General features: G+C 35.7%; 1 protein-coding gene across 4 annotated transcripts in view; it reads left to right on the top strand.

The window, feature by feature from the left end:
* The first annotated feature begins 291 nt into the window (after nt 1-291).
* The window catches only part of LOC110662311 (rho GTPase-activating protein 7), a 32,685-nt gene continuing 14,157 nt past the window's right edge, over nt 292-18,819 (top strand). The window contains exons 1-9 of one of the 4 annotated variants that reach the window (XM_021821245.2): nt 307-590; nt 695-901; nt 2,513-2,549; nt 9,845-9,921; nt 11,671-11,741; nt 11,817-11,895; nt 12,072-12,216; nt 12,351-12,470; nt 13,984-14,061. In XM_021821245.2, the coding sequence (XP_021676937.2) occupies nt 848-901; nt 2,513-2,549; nt 9,845-9,921; nt 11,671-11,741; nt 11,817-11,895; nt 12,072-12,216; nt 12,351-12,470; nt 13,984-14,061 (661 nt within the window). In that variant the 5' untranslated portion in view covers nt 307-590; nt 695-847. Of the gene's footprint in view, nt 902-2,512; nt 2,550-9,844; nt 9,922-11,670; nt 11,742-11,816; nt 11,896-12,071; nt 12,217-12,316; nt 12,471-13,983; nt 14,062-18,819 lie in introns of those variants that run through there. The other 3 variants (XM_021821247.2, XM_021821246.2, XM_021821248.2) reach the window with 3 other exon arrangements.

Genomic DNA, 18,819 nt, shown 5'->3' with positions numbered 1-18,819 from the left:
ATTTTAGTGGGTATAAACCTAATTATGTATGTATATATGCAAAGAGTTTATCCTTGACTGTCTGACACATGAAACCTCAATTGAATAAAAAATGATTTTAAATATTAGAATAAATGCATGTAAAAATAATTTAAAAATCATTAATTTTAAAAGGAAAATTTGCCCAACTAAGTACTAAGAAAAGAAAATAGGAAGAAAATTGAGGATAAATGAAATTGAAAAGCAGCGAGTTTTAGGCGTGGCAGATTTTAGTTGGAGTCTGTCTACTAGAAATGAATAGAACTGACAGTACAAGACCAGACCCTCTCCTTAACTAACCATCCCCACTCTCTTGTCTCCTGTGAGTGCAGCTACAAGTCGGTGAAAACTGAGCGCGAGGGCCCTTTCTTATTTATCTCTCGCAGATAACCACTCCTGTTGCCCTCTGCCCAATTCAATGCCTAAAGCCACAACCAACAATAAAAACAAACAACATTAAAAAAAAAAAAAGCAGAAATCGGAGCGAGAAAGTGAGAGAAAATTAGAAGCAAACTCTGACAAAAATTCAACTTATTTATTGACAATTTACGAAGATTCTTCTGTGGTAGCTGGTAGTGACTCCGCTTGTTTGTTATTTTTCTGCTCTATTGTTCTTGTTGAGTGGCTATCTATCGAATCAAAAACCCTAGGTACATTTCATTATCTGCTTCTCCAGATCTTCAACCGACTCTCAATTCTAGAGTTAACTCTCCTTGATCTAATCAATCACCGTACGGCAAATTGACTCAATGGAGAACTCAGGCGATTTAGTTAGTTGCAGTGATAAGCATTTGGAAGTACTGGAGTACTGTGTTTGAGCCGAGGTTCAATGTCGGCTTCTTTAGCTGCTTTCGAGCGGCCGAGAGCTGGAGCTTCCAATAAGGTACGCTTCTTATTTATTTTTTTCCCTGGTTAGTGGGAAAGTGTGCGATTTGAGGGGAAAATTTTTGGATCTTATGCTGTGTGTGTGTGTCTTAGTATATGGAAACTAACTGAAACGGTTTTCAGGTTTTTATGAGGATAGAATAAAATTTGAATTTCGTTATTTTGATTTATTTACCTTTCATGCATTCCATTCATTGGCGAGGTTTGAGTTTTTAATTTTTTAATTGGATGGGAGAGACTAAAATACGATTTATTGCTTTGTTTCCTTTTCTGTTTGGATGGCGGGAAATCATAGATAAAATTGAGAAAAGTAAATTTATTTGTGGAATTCTATTGTCCAGCGTAAATTGGTTGAGATAAAATTATCTGTTCATGTGAAGGTTTCCATATTTATCTATGAATCTTTGAAATTAAATTTAGGATTGTAATAACTTTCACTTCCCATAGATTCTCAGCTTAACAAAAAAACCTACCTGTGGCCTGATGGTGCTGTTCCTATTTTATAGCTTGTAGTTAATACTTTCAAATTGGTCACAATCATAAGCAGTTGAATACATTGTTCTTAATAAAGTCAAATGCCTGTAAGAAACTGATACCACACTTAATTTAATGATATACTATTTTTATGATTTCCATCATTGAAACTAATAAGGAGTTGAATTTTCAGACTTGCGAATAAGGAAGAATATTTGTAAATATCTTACTAAATTTTGATTTGTTGAGGATGAATTATAGTTTAATTTGGTACACACCTGTGATTGAGGGTAAAATTCTTTTGGAATTTTGATACTTTTAATGAGTAATTCATTATGAAGTTTTCATTTGTTTGGACAGAATTTTTTTCCAGGTCTAATCATATTTTACTCTCTGATGTTTATAAAGTAAATTTATTTCCTTGCTTTCAATAAAAAAGTTTTACCTACCAGTATTTAAAAAATTGTGTCAAATAAAGTGAAAAGGGACTGATTTAGATTCTGAAAATTTGGTCCAGTTTGACAAAATTAACATTGAGGCATGATTAATTAGATTCTTAAAACTGGAGTCCTGAATTGATGGATTTTTAATAAAGTGTATATAAAAAGGGCCATGTTGAACTTTGCCATGCTATAACTTGTCATTGTAAACTAGGTCCATGCAATTCAAGGGAGTAGCTTGTGTAAAATTGCTTTAGGGAAAGTGTTTCATTAATTTGAAAATGAGATAACAGCAATAGTTAAAATGCATAATTTGATGGACAAAAAGGTATACAATTTCAATTTTTCTTTGTTGTCCGTTAAGTTGTATGCTTTTGTATCCACAAAAGAGGAAAAAGGAGAAAGATGAATGCATTATGTAATATTCAAGCTTAAGATATTTGATAAGTCTCAATAGGGAGAACCATTCTCTTAATGGAATGACTGTTGAACATCACCCGTCAGCTTTGTCGAAGTATTAATGATTTCTTCTTTTGATAGCTCCTACCATGGTTGTGCTGTTTTTTTAAAGAAATTGCCTAGGGAATAGCAGCATGATATAATTACACTTATTTCCTTGATGTTGTTTATTTTTCAAAATTTGGCAGATGATGCTTGTATATGTATATATCCTCTAACAAGAGATGACTTGACAGGTTTTCAAGAGTGGGCCGCTTTTCATATCTTCAAAAGGTTGGTAACCATTTTAACTGGTCTTTTTTTATCAAAGAAGCTTACTTTCTTAGGAAGTAAGTTTTTGAGACATAATACTTTCTAGGAAGTTGTTTGGCTCAAACACTTTTCCCCAAATTTATTAGTTAATGAGGAAGTTATGTTTGCTTCACTTGCTAATTTCTTAGGAATTATGTTGTAAATTACAATAATACTTTTATTAAATTTATTTTTGGACATTATTGTAAAGTTAATTTAGTTAGTTTCCTTCTACTTCCTGAAGTTGAACATACTGGACTCTCATTAGTAAGTTACTCACAATTGAGGAAGTTGAGTGATCAAAGCAAAAGTTCAAATTCCCTCCGACTTTGCACTTCCTTGACAACCAAACATGATGAGTTTGTCTAATTCCTAGGAAAGCCCTTTTTTTGAGCTTACTTCTTGCAAAACAAATAAGGCCATTGCTTTTTAATTTTATTCTTTGCTCCATTGATTTCAACATCTTTTAAGATTATTATTGGGTTGATAAGTGTTTCATGCTCTAAGTTGGAGATTATTTTGTAGATTATTTGAGTCTCAAGGTATTGTCTTAATAAAAATGATTTTCTACATTGCAACACATATTTTCAACTAATGCAAGTTTGATTTTTTGTACCAGTTTCTTGACTCTCTTAGATGTTGTGAGATTATTCATTTACAAAAGTGATGCAAAAGTTTGGAACAATCATTATGCTTAATCATGTTGAACTTGCTAATTAGTCTTTTAAAAATTTCTCAAGTCTATTTGAAGTTGGGAGATTATCATTAATGGGGATTATGCTAAGACAAATTTCAATAGTGTTGAAGTAGGTATTTTTGAGAGATGAAAAATCTTTTTTTCTATATATAAAAAACTCTGAACACTTCCTCCTATTTATATAATAATTTTAGAACCAAAAAAAGAAACCTAGATACATTAGAAGACTAATTACAGAAGGAAGAAGGCAATTACAATTACATACAAACTCTACAATGATTGAGACACTCCTACAGGGAATAAAACACAGGATTCCAACACTCTCTCTGAAGTTGGTTCATATATATTATACATGCCCAACTTGCAGACCAAAGTATGGAATGATTTGCTGCTTCATCCTTTAGTAAACACATCGGCCACTTGTTCCTTTGAAGTAACATGAGAGACACATAAAGATCCATCCACTATTTTTTCCTTTATGAAGTGTTGATCAATCTCTATATGCTTGGTCTGATCATGTTGAACTGGATTATAAACTATACTGATAGTAGCTTTGTTGTTATAGAACAAAGACAACCTGTTTGTTTCTAATAGTCTCATTTCTTCCATCAATTTTCGCAACCACAGTAACTCACAAATACCTTGTGCCATAGCTCTGTATTCTGCTTCTACATTGGATCTTGCTATTACATTCTATTTCTTACTTCTCAAAGTGACTAATTTGCCACAAAAAAAGGTACAATAACTTGATGTTGACCTCCTATCATCAAGAGATCTAGCCCAATCTGCATCTGTAAAGACTTTTATTTGGAGATAATCATGCTTTGAAAAAAGAAGTCCCTTTTCTTTTGCAGATTTTAAATACCTTAAGATGCGAAAGACAACCTCTAAGTGAGGTTCTCGAGGATCGTGCATGTACTGGCTTACTAAGCTTACAGCATATGCTATGTCTGGTCTAGTATGAGAGAGAGATAAATCAATCTCCCAACTAATCTCTGATATCTCCCAATGTTAACCGATTTCCCAACTCCTACTTGCAACTTGTGATTAGCTTCAATAGGAGATTCTGCTGGTTTACATCCCAACTTGCTGGTCTCATCTAAGAGATCTAATATGTACTTCCTTTGAAAAATAAAAATTCCTCTGTCTGATCTGGCAACTTCTATTCCCAGGAAGTACCTTAATTTACCCAAGTCTTTAATTTCAAATTCCTGGGCCAAGCGTTCTTTTAGATAAGCAATATCTTCCTTATCATCTCTTGATGCAACTGTATCATTAATATAGACAATAAGCAGTGTGATCTTTCCCTACGATGTTTCATGAATAGAGTGTGATCAGCATTGCTTTGATAGTATCCGAAGGAAATCATGGTCTTACTAAACCTGTCAAACCATGCTCTTGGTGACTGCTTCAAGCCATATAATGCCTTCTTCAATCTACATGCTTTTTCTTTAGTCTTTTCATCCTCAAATCCTAGAGGAATCTCCATATGTCTGAGTAAAGCCTTTTGCCACTAGTCTGACCTTATATCTTTCAATGGAACCATCTGCTTTATGCTTCACAGTAAACACTCATTTGCATCTAACCAGTTTCTTTTTCGATAAAAGATTAACAAGATCCTATGTCTCATTTTTTTCAAAACCTTCATCTCTTCTACCATGGTAGCCTTCTATTTTGGATCAAGGTATGCTTTCTTTATATCCTGTGGGATAGAAACAGAAGAAACAAACAAGACAAAAGCTCTATAGAAAGGATATAAAGAATTATAATTGACAAACTTGGATATTGGATGTTTCGTGCAAGCCCTAACCCCTTTTCTATGAGCAATGGGTATATCAAGATCATCAATAAAAGAATCATATTGAGTATTAGAAAAAGGGGTCTTACCACATAATTCTTCAGACTTAGGATGTGCAGGAGCTGAATCCAGGAATTCTGACTGATTAGGCATATCATGCTCAATGACTGTATCTGTCTTATCAGGACGAGTGTAAGTTCTTAAATCCATTCTATTCAGTTTCTCTGTAGGCTGAGGAGCAATTGGCCTATCGTCACTACTCTTATTCTCACTACTCATATTAGGTTTAAGTCTAAGAATCTCCCCCTGAAAAGGAGTAGGGAAGGTGACCTCTTCCTTATTATTCTCCTCCTGAAGAGGTAACTGGAAATAGGGTTCAGATTCCCTAACGGTGACATCCATGGTTACAAAATATTTTATTTGAAAGAGGATGATAACACTTATACCTTTTTTTTTTCAAGTACTAGAATAACCCACAAACACACGTTTTATTGCTTTGGGTTTTAATTTCCTGACATGTGACCTATGAAAAAAGCAAACACACCTAAACACTTTTGGAGGAAGAGTATAAGAACTCTTACCTTTAAGAACTTCCAAAGGACTCTTAAAGTTTAGTGTGTGAAGGGGCATTCGATTGATAAGATATGCTGCAGAAAGAACAACATCCCCTCAGTAACACTTGGGAAGATTCATTGTGAACATAAGGGATCTAGCCACTTCAAGTAAATGCCTATTTTTTTTTTCTTTCAGACACTCCATTTTGTGCGCTAGTATTCACACAATTAGTTTGATGTAGGATCTCTTGTGAATCTAAATAAGATTGAAAAACTTTGTTCATATACTTTGTCCCATTATCAGTTTTTAAAATTTTGACCTGTGCATTAAATTGAGTGCAAATCATTTTGTGCAATTGTTGAAAACATGAAAGGACATCATTCTTAGTTCTCAACAAATAAACCTAAGTCAATCTAGTGCAGCAATCAATGAAAGTAACAAACCATCTATGACCAGATAAAGAGACCGTTTGAGCAGGACCCCATACATCAGAATGAATAGTTATAAAAGAAATTAAATTTTTATTATTTATTTAAGGATAAGAATTTCTTGTGTGTTTGGCAAGTTTACAAGCATCACAAACTAATAATTCTGATTTTCATTGTCTAAACAAAATGGGATATAACCTTTCTAAGGTTGAAAAAGAAGGATGTTCTAATCTTCTATGCTACTGAATAATCTCCTGATCAGCTCCTGTTGAATTTCCTGGCAAAGCTTTAGGATTTGAGAAACCAACACTGTCATCCAGCAGATACAAGCCATTTTGCATTCTACCATTGCTAATCTTTCTCTCTGTTTTCAGTTTCTGAAATATGCAATGGGTAGGAAAAAATTCAATTTTGCAATTAAGGGCTTTAGTAATAAGGCTAATAGACAAAAGGATAGTAGGAAAACTGGGCACATGTAAAACTGAAGTGAGATTTATAGTGAGAGTACATTCAACATAACCTATTCCTGAGATATTGGCTAAGGATCCATTCGCTATGCGGACTTTATCTTTCTCTGAACATGGGGAATAGGTTGTAAATTTATTTGAAGAGCCTGTCATGTGCTTATGTGCTCCAAAATCTATAACCTAAGGAGATTTTTCCAAATTGACAAGAAAAGCATTACCTGATTTAATAAAATTAGAAAAGGCAACTGTGGTAGTTTGAGATTCCAACTGTGACAGCAAACGCCTTAGGAATTGTACTTCTTCATTATAGAGGATCCCAGTGTTCTCTCCACGCCCTTTGGATGGTCGACCATGTATCTTCTAGCAATGTTCCTTTGTATGCCGAGATTTCCTAGAGTAATCACAATGTAAATGATCCTTATCTGATGGACCGTTATGTGACTGTTCACGGGAGGAAGTAGCTACTAACCCTGCCTTCTCAGTAGATATAGAGTGAATCATGACACTCCTTGGGTTTTCTTCCTGTTGCACATATGAATAAGTCTGCACTTAGACCCGAATTTGATCATATTCTGTATTCAATCCAGCAAGGAAGTCATAGATTTGTTCCTTTTCAATCAACTTTTGGAATTTAATAGCATCAACAGTACAGGTGGCTTAGAAAATCTTGGTAATAGTCCAGTTCCCGCCACAGACCACTTAGTTCAGCAAAGTATTGGGCAATGATCATCTCTTCTTGTGTATAATGAATCTCTATGCGTCATTGTCCATTTGGGAATAAGTTTGAGACACAGCATTCCAGATTACAGCAACACTATTCAAAAGCAAATATTTGCGGGCTATCTGTGGTTGCATTGAATTACTTAGCCAGGACATTACAAGGGAATTCTCTGATTCCCACTGGCTATGAGTAGAACTACAAGCTTCTGGTTTTGTATTATTCCCATAACATATCCTTGTAGTCCTCTAACCTGAATAAATAACAAACAGGATCTTGACCATTTAAGATAGTTAGTGCCATCAAGCTTTATGGGACTAATTTGTGGAGAAGGATTGTTACCAATTGGGCCATCCTTGTTTCAGTTAGGCCTTTTCCCTTAGCCATTTGTTAAACAACAAGCCAAGAAAGAAATTGAAAATAGGTGGGTAGAGGCGCAGGACCCTGGGAAGACCGTCGGAGGAGTCGACTAGAAACGGAGCTTAAAAGTGGGCCCACACGCCGGCCCGTGTGAACGGTGGCCAGAATTCAAACGACGCATGGCCCAACGGAGCTGATTTTATGGGGACAGACCGATTGGCGGCTGTCCTTCCTTCTGGGATGGGCAGTGATAGTTAACTCCCTCTGTGATTGTGCCGAGAAGCCTACCCCTAGCAAATCCTAACTTTGGTTGCAGCAGTGTTTTATGCCAAAAATAAATGGCTGTGCTCTGTTACCATGTTGGAGTAGGTATTTTTGAGGGAAAAAAATCTTTATTTCTATATATAAAAAACTCTGAACACTTCTTCCTATTTATACAATAATTTTAGAACCTAAAAAAGAAACCTAGATACATTAGAAGACTAATTACAGAAGGAAGAAGGCAATTACAATTACATACAAACTCTACAATGATTGAGACACTCCTATAGGGAATAAAACACATGATTCCAACAAATAGCTATTGTGCTTAGTATTTGTTAGTTTGCTAATTAGTTCTGTTGTTTATGGATAGCTGCGACGGGTTTTGGTATTGGCCATTTGTTAGAGTCATGGTTCTCTTATGGACAAGTTTATTGAGCATTTATTTAGTTGTAGTGGATTTATCCTGGGTTTTCCTATGTCATACATTGTGAGCTTTGTTGTTGGAAAGACCATTCATGAATATTGCAATGGATGGAGTGTTTCTAATCAATATGTAAATATGTTGAGTGCAAAATTGTGCAAGGAAGCTTAAAGGCTTTATTTTTATTCCTAGACGCTTCTAACTAGTGGCAAATGTTTTGGCACCTTAATTTAAACATGCTTGGGTCTACTTGTTTTTGATGTTCAACAAATGTTGAGAAAATGGACTATGAAACGATGTTACATCAAAGGAAACACCTTCCAGTAAAATTAATTGATTGTTGATTTGTTGTTAGACCTGGCCAGCGGGCTGGTTCTTGTCCTTGGAACTGAGGGCCTGTGATCGACTGCCACCCGGGGGGTTTTGGGGGGGGGGAAGGACGGGGAGTTTGGTCCAATCTAAATATTTATTTTTTTTAAAGAAAAAAATGCCCGTTGAAGTGTGAAGTAGCCTGGACTGGCCTGGTTCAAATGTGAGAGAAAAACAGTTCCTATCCAGTTTGGGCCTAGGGAGATCACATTCCTGAACCAGATCGTGGCTGGGTGTAATTGTTGTTACCTGGACAACATGCATGAAAATATTATGGAATTATGTTGATGAGGGTGGAATTCTGTTAGTGAATTTATTTTTAAACTTGTAGGAAAATGCTTTTCTTACTAATAGTTGTTGCCTAATTCCCGAGTGTGGCCTCCAGCTTTCTCCCTCTCCGTTTAATACTTGAGCAAATGAACTATCGTATCTAGCAAAGTTGAGTGAATGCACCATATTTGATTCCGTGCTAGAAAATATTGATGGTGTGGGTGTGCCTTGATTGAACTAATTAGAGCTTATGGAGCTTCGAGGTTTGAAGACTAGTTATTTAGACATGCTTAGTGAGAATTTTGAGGTTCAGTAATAGATGACATGAGATTCTGCTAGTTTCATAGTTGGCAACATAAATTAGCCAAGAAGTTAGAGGGTTAATATCATTTAATAAACAAGGCTAGGGTATGTATTTTCTCAGTTACTTGAGGTTCATGCGTGCATGCATACATACATACATACAATGGTGATTGTTTATTCTAAGATGCATTTCTAAGAATTAACACCAACATTAGTGAATGCACTTTCCTTTTTCACTCTTGGGTAAGGAAGAAAAATCATACATACATACATACAATGGTGATTGTTTATTCTAAGATGCATTTCTAAGAATTAACACCAGCATTAGTGAATGCACTTTCCTTTTTCACTCTTGGGTAAGGAAGAAAAATATTACATACATATGTGCATATGTATGTAATATTTTTCTTCCTTACCCTAGAGTGAAAAAGGAAAGTGCATTCACTAATGTTGGTGTTAATTCTTGGAAATGCATCTTAGAATGAACAATCACCATTAAATTAATTATCTATCAGACTAAGAGGTCTTCTAACCAACAAATTACTTAAACATTGAATTACACTGGCCATTAGAACTTGTGAAATATTTATTGTGCTACTCATGTAAATTGTTGTTGAACTTCTGCAGGATTAGGCTGGAAATCATGGAAGAAACGGTGGTTTATCTTGACACACACTTCCTTGGTGTTCTTTAAAAATGATCCTGTTAGTATTTATTGTTCTTTTTCTATTATTTCTTTCCCTGTTTTTATTTTATTTTTTTACTTTTTCATCATTTTGCATGTATTGTCTATATTTGTGATTGTTGTGGCATTTAGCTGTTCTGACTAAGGAGTAGAGTAGTTAGTGGATTAGTCCAGCAGTAGAATAGAAGATTCTATGGTAGTAATCAATTGTAATTACTCTCTTCAGTCAGTTGTCACTGTAGAAAGCAGTTATAAGATCCAAAGAAGTATAAATAGGAACTATAAGATCCAAAGAAGTATCAATAGGAACTTACTTGTAAAGAGGAGACTATCCAAGATCATTAATAATCAAAGATATCTCTTTCTCTCTTCTTATATCTCTTTTCTCTTTATTTCCACTCTCTCCTCTTCTCTAATTCTCTCTAAATCTTCTTCCCTTTCTTTTTTTTCTTTCCTCAACCCTGTATATTTCCATCTCTTTCTCTCCCTATTTCTCTGTTTCAGTAAGTTGTGCAAGTTTGATACGTAACATTACCTAACCCTAAAATGATACATATTCTCTGTTTTGGCCACTAAGGAATTAAATTAAGATGGTTGTGAATTAAACTTTGCAACCTATAAAAATTTATGGCAGTAATTCGTTTGTTCATCATCTTTGTAGATACCTATGATTTCTTTCTTCCTAGTGGAATGACTTTTCTTCTTTATTGGAAAATATTTTCTTAAGACATGTTTTAAATTTTCCAGTATTTGAGGCGCATATGAAAGTTGGTTAGCAGAAGACAATTTCTTCTTTAAATGAAAACTAATAGCCTGTTTGGTATCGAGTTTTAGAGGCCAAAAAGTTCTTTTCAGAAAAATAACCATTTTAGAAAAAAGCTGTTTGCAAAAACTGCTTTGTTAATTTTGTGTTTTTATGACTAAAACATGTCAAATTTATTTTTAAATAAACTTTTAATACTCACTAATTAATATATTTAAGAAGGTGCTTTTTTCAACTGCAGCTCTAATGACAATACCAAATAGACCCTTGGCCAATTTCAAGAACACTTCTAACTTTAGAAGAAGAAACAAAAGGAAGGACCCCATTAGGAAGCCATATAGGAAACATTTCCCCATTCACTAATTTGTTAACTACCATCAACCAGTTGCTGACTGCCAGAGATAAATTCAATTACCATTTTTTTTTTTCTATTTTTCTTCTATTCTAGTGGAATTAAAACCAATTTGGTTTCATTGAAATAAAATTCAAACCTTCTCATGGTCTTCTTTTGTGAAGGAAAACTAAACTTTTTGATGTAATTATAGGAAAAGAAAATTTCAGTTGTTATCATGTGTACAGCTAGACCAAACAATGGAAAATAATCCTTTTTCTTCAAAACATGTTCTCTAAAGTGTACTTTTGATTGACAAGTCATTTTTTTGGTGAAATAAATGGGGCCTTATTAATATATTTTATATTGCCATGCTGTACATGCACACATGCTGTTGTGATGGGATTGCCCTTTAGAAGCTTATCTATGTTGGTCGAAACATTTAAAAGCAAGGCTCTGAGACACTTTAGGGGATCCCTAGACACATGCATCATGGTAATAGACGTGTGTTTTGCTGCCATTTGTTAGACAACTTTATGGGATTTCCAGTTTCAAAGTGACAGTTAACACTTTGTCTATCTTGTTAATTTTTCAACCTTTTAAATTCTTCATGCATAATATTCTGGATGGTTGTGAATTAATTGACATAAATTTTGTGTTTGATTGTCATGCAGAGTGCTTTACCGCAAAGAGGTGGTGAAGTAAATTTAACTTTGGGAGGAATTGACTTAAACAATTCAGGAAGGTACATATACACAATTTATGTTGTCTGGAGATGATTTCTCAAGAATATGGCTTATGGTTGTTGCTGTATTTGCAGTGTCGTTGTTAGGGAGGATAAAAAGTTGTTAACTGTCTTGTTTCCTGATGGACGTGATGGGCGAGCATTCACCCTCAAGGTGCTTCGCTTCTGCTCTTCTTGATATTGATTTCTTTTTGAGTACTGCATTGCATTTTTCTGATTTATTTTTCCTGGTAAGATCTTAGGCATGCGACACCTTGCATTATCTCTTTCAATTTCATGTAAAAATGATCAGTACGTAAGGCCGACTTGGTTTTCCTTTTCTAAGTTCAGGCTGAAACTTCCGAGGATTTATATGAGTGGAAGACAGCCCTGGAACATGCACTGGCACAAGCACCAAGTGCTGCCCTTGTCATGGGACATAATGGAATTTTCCGGAGTGATACCAATGATGTTATTGAAGGGTCTTTCCATCAATGTTTGTATTTCTGAAGCATACATCTTTTTTTTTTTGCCCTTTCTTTTTGTTAAAATTCTCACTCTGTTATATTTCACTGTCTGAGTTTTTGTTTTTTCAGACTTACTGGTTTACATTAAACGAATTTTGGTCAGGGAGGGATAAACGTCCTGTTAAATCATTGGTTGTTGGAAGACCAATTTTGCTTGCCCTTGAAGATATTGATGGAGGTCCATCATTCCTTGAGAAAGCTCTTCATTTTCTTGAGAAATTTGGTGAGTTATGATTTCTAATTGTGTCAAAGTCATTGTTCTATAACCTGTATTTTCTCAGAGTGCAAGCCAGAGCCTTTCTGGCATATTGTTCTTTAAGATTATAGTGGTTTCATCCCTAAAGAACAGGAAAAGAATCAGATACATTAATTGTTTCAATATTTTGATATTACTTTGCATGCTGAGTAGTCTCCAAATGCCCAATAATTTGGAATATGATAATAATGGGATAGGGACGCTTGTTAGTTCATATTTATCTTTGTCAGAAAGAAAAATTAATGATTTTGGTTGAGACCCTGTGCGTTGATGTGGTCATTGGCTAGTTGCAGATCCCTTTTTATGATTCTAACTTGTAATGGCTTTTAGTATGGCTGCTAGGTTACTTGGCCTGTGCTTCTACTATGACAGAGAGTCGTGAGCTGTGAGTGGGCCTTGAATTGGGTCTAGGTTTGTGTATGTTCTGTTGTAGTGATGCATCTTGATTATTGATTAAAAAAAAAAAAAAAGGGACATGAAGACTTAAAAATTATCTAACTTCTTGGTCCTGCCACTTGGGTGGATTGTGAGGGAAATATTCAATTTTAGGCAGCTTTTATTCGAGCTTCTTTAACTGAAGTTGGGTTCAGTTTGAATGTGGGACAGTTGGGGTCCCACACTTATAATGCTGCCATACCTAACACCATCTAATAACATTTTGCCACCATATATTATGCAGGATGTCAAGTGATAATATCGTATGAATATATGACACCTTTTATGGCGGTCCTCCAATGCGGGTTTTTCTTAATTTGTATTGAAAACTACCTGGAATTTGTTTATGAAGAAACCACCATCCAGGAAACACTAGTTACATAAAATAGGAATTTCTAATTACCTTTGGCTTTAATGTAAACAAGGAATTACAAGTAATCATAAAAAATAGAAGAATTATTTATTGAGAGACTCCATTTCCTTTATTTGGGGGCGGTCAGGTGATGATGTTGATGTACAAACATATTATTTGCACAACTAACTGCATCCTTAAAAATTAATCCCTTATAATCCTTTGGGAAAGTGAGAGTCCAGATATTTTTTTCCTGTAGTTGAGGAGCTATATTCGTGGCTATCTTTTGTCTTTTGTTTTAAATGTTTTGGTGGTCGTTTTTTTGGGAAGGGTGGAGGGATCATCTTGAGTAGTTACATTACCACACTGTGGATACACTTGGTATGATGTTGCCACCATTTCTGCCATAGTGCCAATACAATCATTATTGACTCAATACAAATGATTACTACTACCACCGTTGATGCTGCCTTACTTTATCATCACCGCTCCTATAATGATGTCATTGCTTTATATGTCTAATGCCAGTAACCCACATTTGCAAAGTGCTAATAGGTGTGACCTACGTTGCTTACTTAAGCGGATAACTATGTGCCATATGGAATTGTAGAATGGTGATGAAGTCATGGGAATACAACTTAACACAAAACACATGCACACAAACAGATTTACATTGTGATATCCTTCCTGCAGGAACTAAAACCGAAGGAATTTTGCGACAATCTGCTGATGTTGAGGAGGTTGAACGCAGAGTTCAAGAATATGAACAAGGTATCATTTTTACTGAATATTTCTCTTGAATACTGTAACAGACTCAACTTTTCTGCTTAAATGGATATTTCGTTAGTCATTTAGGATTGTGCTGCCCCATGTAGTGCACTTGCCTTCCATACATTTTCAGCTAAGGTTTCTGTTAGAATCCCTCAATTAGTGTAAATCCCTTGATCAGTGTAAATTAGCTGTAAATTAGAATATAATTAGGAATCATTGTATTTATTGTCTATTATTAGTTTCCTAGTTAGTCCTAGCCTTTGTATTTAAATTAGAATGCTTGTAAATCATTTTAGTACGAAGAAATATAAAAGAAAATTTTCTAAATTCTCTGTTTTCTACATGGTATCAGAGCAGTGCTAAAATTTATTGGCGTGAACAATGTAGTTCTGGATAATTTTTTTTTAGATTAAGCTTCTACGTCGTTCTAGGAAGGGAGGTGACTGTCACCACCCACTTGAGGAGGAAAGACACCAGCCGATCAGCCTACGCCCGGAGTCCCGCCACCGTCCGGTGAAGTGCGTGAGCTCACGCGCCTCCAGAAGTCTTGCGTCATTCTTCCTGTGTCGGTGCATGCACCCTTTTTTTTTTGGTGATTTCTTCGACTGTGCCTCTTGTTGACGACCTTTCTTGTCCGACGCGCCTCTGACCAACGTGTTTTCACACCTAATTTGCACATTTATTTTTTTTTTTTTGGTACCTTTCGTTGCTCAGTTTCTTGCTTTTTGTCTCAGTATCTATTTCTTTAATTGAAAAATCACTGATGAAAAGAAGAAAGCCTCTGACACAAAGGCTGGATTTGTTGGTGATAATCCCTCTTTACAAATTAGTCCTATAAAGTTGGATGGAACTAATTATTCGGCATGGTCTAGATCTTGTCTATTGTTCATTCAGGCTAGAGGACTGCAGGGGTATATCACTGGAGGAAGAAAAAGGCCAGAAAGTACTAGTTCTACCTACAGTTAGTGGGAGTCGGAGAACTCTCTTGTTATGTCTTGGCTTATCAATTCTATGCAACCTCATATAGCTCGTGGGTATTTATTGTTGGACAGTGCCGCTACCATTTGGAGTGCTGCTTCTCAGACTTATTCTCAAGTTGGGAATGATGCGCAAGTTTATGAACTTAGGAACAAGGTTCATGGAATGAAACAAGGTAAGTTGACTGTTGCTCAGTATTATACGGAACTGAGTGGTCTATGGCAAGAGTTGGATTTCTATCAGGACTTTCAGGTTTTATGTTCGACTGATGCAGTTAAGTTCCAGAAATTGGTTGAGAAGGAGCGCATATATGTTCGGCTGATGCAGTTAAGTTCTAGAAATTGATTGAGAATGAGCGCATATATGATTTTCTTGCTGGGCTAAATGTGAAGTATGATCAGATTTGAGTCCAAGTGTTTGGTAAGGATCCTTTGCCCACATTAAGGCAGACATACTCTTATGTTCAGCAGGAGAAGAGCAGAAGGAGTGTCATGATCAATTCTACAGCTGTTGATAAGATTGGGCTGGTTGCTAACTCCTTACGAGAACAGTTATATGGTCCATCAGATAAGGATCACTTGCATTGTGACTATTGTGGGAAATCTCGGCACACCAAAGAACAATGTTGAAAGCTGCACGGCCGCTCAACTAAAGGGCGTGGAGGAAAAAGGATGGGCTCTGCTAGATCACAAGCAAATGTATCTGAGGCTGTGAGTGTTTCTGAAGATACTGCTATCACTGGGATGTTTTCCAATGAAGAGGTACAGACTCTGAGACGATTCCTATCACAGCTTGAATCACAATCCACTACAGTTGCCTCTTTTAATTTCGTCAACTCAGGTAATGTTTTTCTTGCCAATCGTAATAATTCATTTTGGGTTATAAATTCTGGAGCAAATAAACATATGACAAGCTCTTCGAATAAATTCATATCCTATTCTCCATGTTCAGGCAAAGAAAAATTCCGTATTGCAGATGGATCCTTATCTAATATTTCTGAAACAGGTTCTGTTAAATACACTCCTACTATAAGTCTTAGTTCTGTCTTACATGTGCCTAGCTTTCCTATTAACCTTTTGTATGTTAATTATATCACAAAAGCTCTCAACTGCAAAATTGAATTTTTTTCCACTCACTGTGTGTTTCAGGAGTTGATAACAGGGAGAATGATTGGCAGTGGTAGACTGCAAGATGGGCTATATCTATTGAATGATTGTGTTGATCAGGCCATGTTGGGACAGTCTATGGGTGCTGAGGAAAAAATTATTCAGTAGCATAGGAGACTTGAACATCATTCATTTACTGTTTTAGAGAAACTTTATCCTCTTTTGTTTAAGCAATGCAAAACTGAATTGTTAGTATGTGATGCTTGTGAGTTTGCTAAATATACTAGACAATCTTATCCTGCAATAAATAATAAGGCTTCAGTTCCTTTTATGACTATCTATTCTGATATGTGGGAGCCTACTTAAACTGTGTCTTTATCAGGTTATAGATGGTTTGTGACCTTTATTGATTGTTGCAGTAGGTTAACTTGGGTATATCTGATGAAAGGGAAAAATGAAGTATTTTCATGTTTTCAGCAGTTTCATAAAATGATTAGCATCCAGTTTGATGCTCATGTTAAAATATTGAGAACTGATAATGGCACATAGTATATGAATGGAGTTTTTCAGGAATATTTGAAGTCACACGGAATTTTGTATCAGACTAGTTGTGTTAACACTAGTGCTTAAAATGGAGTGTCTGAGAGAAAAAATAGACATTTACTTGAGGTTGCCAGGTCTCTTATATTTACAATGAATATTCCCAAACCTTACTGAGGAGATGCAATTCTTTTTGCTGCATATCTTATTAATAGGATGTTACTCCGGACTTAAGAGTTTAAGAGTCCTTTAGAGGTTTTGCAAGGTAAAAATTCATATACTGTTCCTCCAAAGGTCTTTGGTTGTGTTTGCTTTGTTCATCTGCCAAATAGGGGGAAGTTAGAACCTCGAACCCTCAAGTGTGTCTTTGTTGGTTATTCCAGTACTCAGAAGGGGTATAAGTGTTACCACCCTCCTACACGGAAATATTTTGTGAGCATGGATGTTACCTTTACGGAATTTGAATCTTATTTCCATCCACCTCTTCAGGGGGAGCATAGGAAGGAAGAAGAGGTATCTTTCCCTTTCCCTTCTTCTTTGTGCTCTCCCAATTTTCAACTTCAAAGGGAAAATCTGGTCTAAAGCCTATACCTAATAATGATACTCAGGGAGAGTCACCTAAATCTCAAGGGAGATGGTATAGACCAGATTTGAGAATCTATACTCGGCGGAACAAGACAGATATAGCCATCGAGCAGGAGACTGCTGATCAACCGAAATCTCTGGATTCAATTCCTGAACATCCTGAGTTATGTAATGAGTCTCCTTTGGTTTCTGAAGAGTCTAATTTTAATTCTCAGTCTGCACTTCTTTTAATAATGATCTTGATATTCCTATTGCTCTCAGAAAAGGTATTAGAACTTGTACTAAACATCTCATCTCTAACTTCATTTCTTGTGATTCTTTGTCTCTATCCTATAGAGCCTTTCTATTGTCTGTTTTCTCTGTTTCTATTCCACAGGATTAGAACAAAGCATGTCTTGATCTAAAATGGAAGGCAGCCATGGTGGAGGAGATGAAAGCTCTAGCAAAGAATGAGACATGGAAACTTGTTACTTTTCTACTGGGAAAAAAATCAGTTGGATGCAAGTGGGTGTTCACTGTGAAATATAGAGCAGATGGTACAATTGAAAGGTATAAGGCTAGGCTGGTAGCAAAAGGCTTCTCACAGACATATGGAGTAAATCACCATGAAATATTTGCTTCTGTTGCTAAAATGAATATCATCAGAATTTTACTATTATGTGCAGTAAATCTTGAGTGGGATTTGCAGCAGTTTGATGTAAAAAATGCCTTTCTACATGGTGATTTGAAAGAAGTATATATGGAAATCCCTCGAGGTTTTGGGAATGGTAAGACCAAAGGAAAAGTTCGCAGATTGAAGAAAAAACTGTATGGTTTAAAACAGTCATCTAGGACATGGTTTGACAGGTTTAGGAAGGCTATGGTTTCTTTTAGATATTGCCAAATCAATGCTGATCACACCTTGTTTATAAAACACTATAGGGGTAAGATCACTCTGCTTATTGTCTATGTGGATGATATTGTGGTAACTGGTGATGATAGGGAAGAAATGATTCATCTAAAGGAACAATTAGCACAGGAGTTTGAAATCAAAGATTTGGGAAGACTAAAGTACTTTCTTGGAATAGAGGTTGTCAGATCAGATAAAAGAATCTTTATTTCTCAAAGGAAGTACATATTAGATCTGTTGGAGGAAATATGAATGCTAGGTTGTAAACCAGCAGAGTCTCCCATTGAGGCAAATCACAAATTGCAAGCTGGAGTTGGGAAATCCATGGATATTGGGAGATATCAGAGGTTGTTTGGCAGATTGATTTACCTTTCGCATACCAGACCAGATATAGCATATGCAGTGGGTCTAGTGAGTCAGTTTATGCATGATCATTGTGAACCTCATTTGGAGGCTATTTTTCGCACCTTGCGATACTTAAAATCTGCACCTGGGAAATGACTTCTTTTCTCAAAGCATGGCCATCTTTAGATTAAGGCCTTTATAGATGCAGATTGGGGTGGATCTCTTGATGATAGGAGATCGACATCTGGTTACTGTACTTTTGTTGGTGTTAATCTAGTCACTTGGAGAAGCAAGAAGCAAAATGTGACAGCTAGA

The sequence above is a fragment of the Hevea brasiliensis genome, chromosome 16, assembly GCF_030052815.1.
Source record: "Hevea brasiliensis isolate MT/VB/25A 57/8 chromosome 16, ASM3005281v1, whole genome shotgun sequence".
In the NCBI taxonomy this organism is placed as follows: domain Eukaryota; kingdom Viridiplantae; phylum Streptophyta; class Magnoliopsida; order Malpighiales; family Euphorbiaceae; genus Hevea; species Hevea brasiliensis.
The sequence above is the reverse complement of the archived record's forward strand: the minus strand, read 5'-3'. Positions and strand labels throughout refer to the sequence as shown.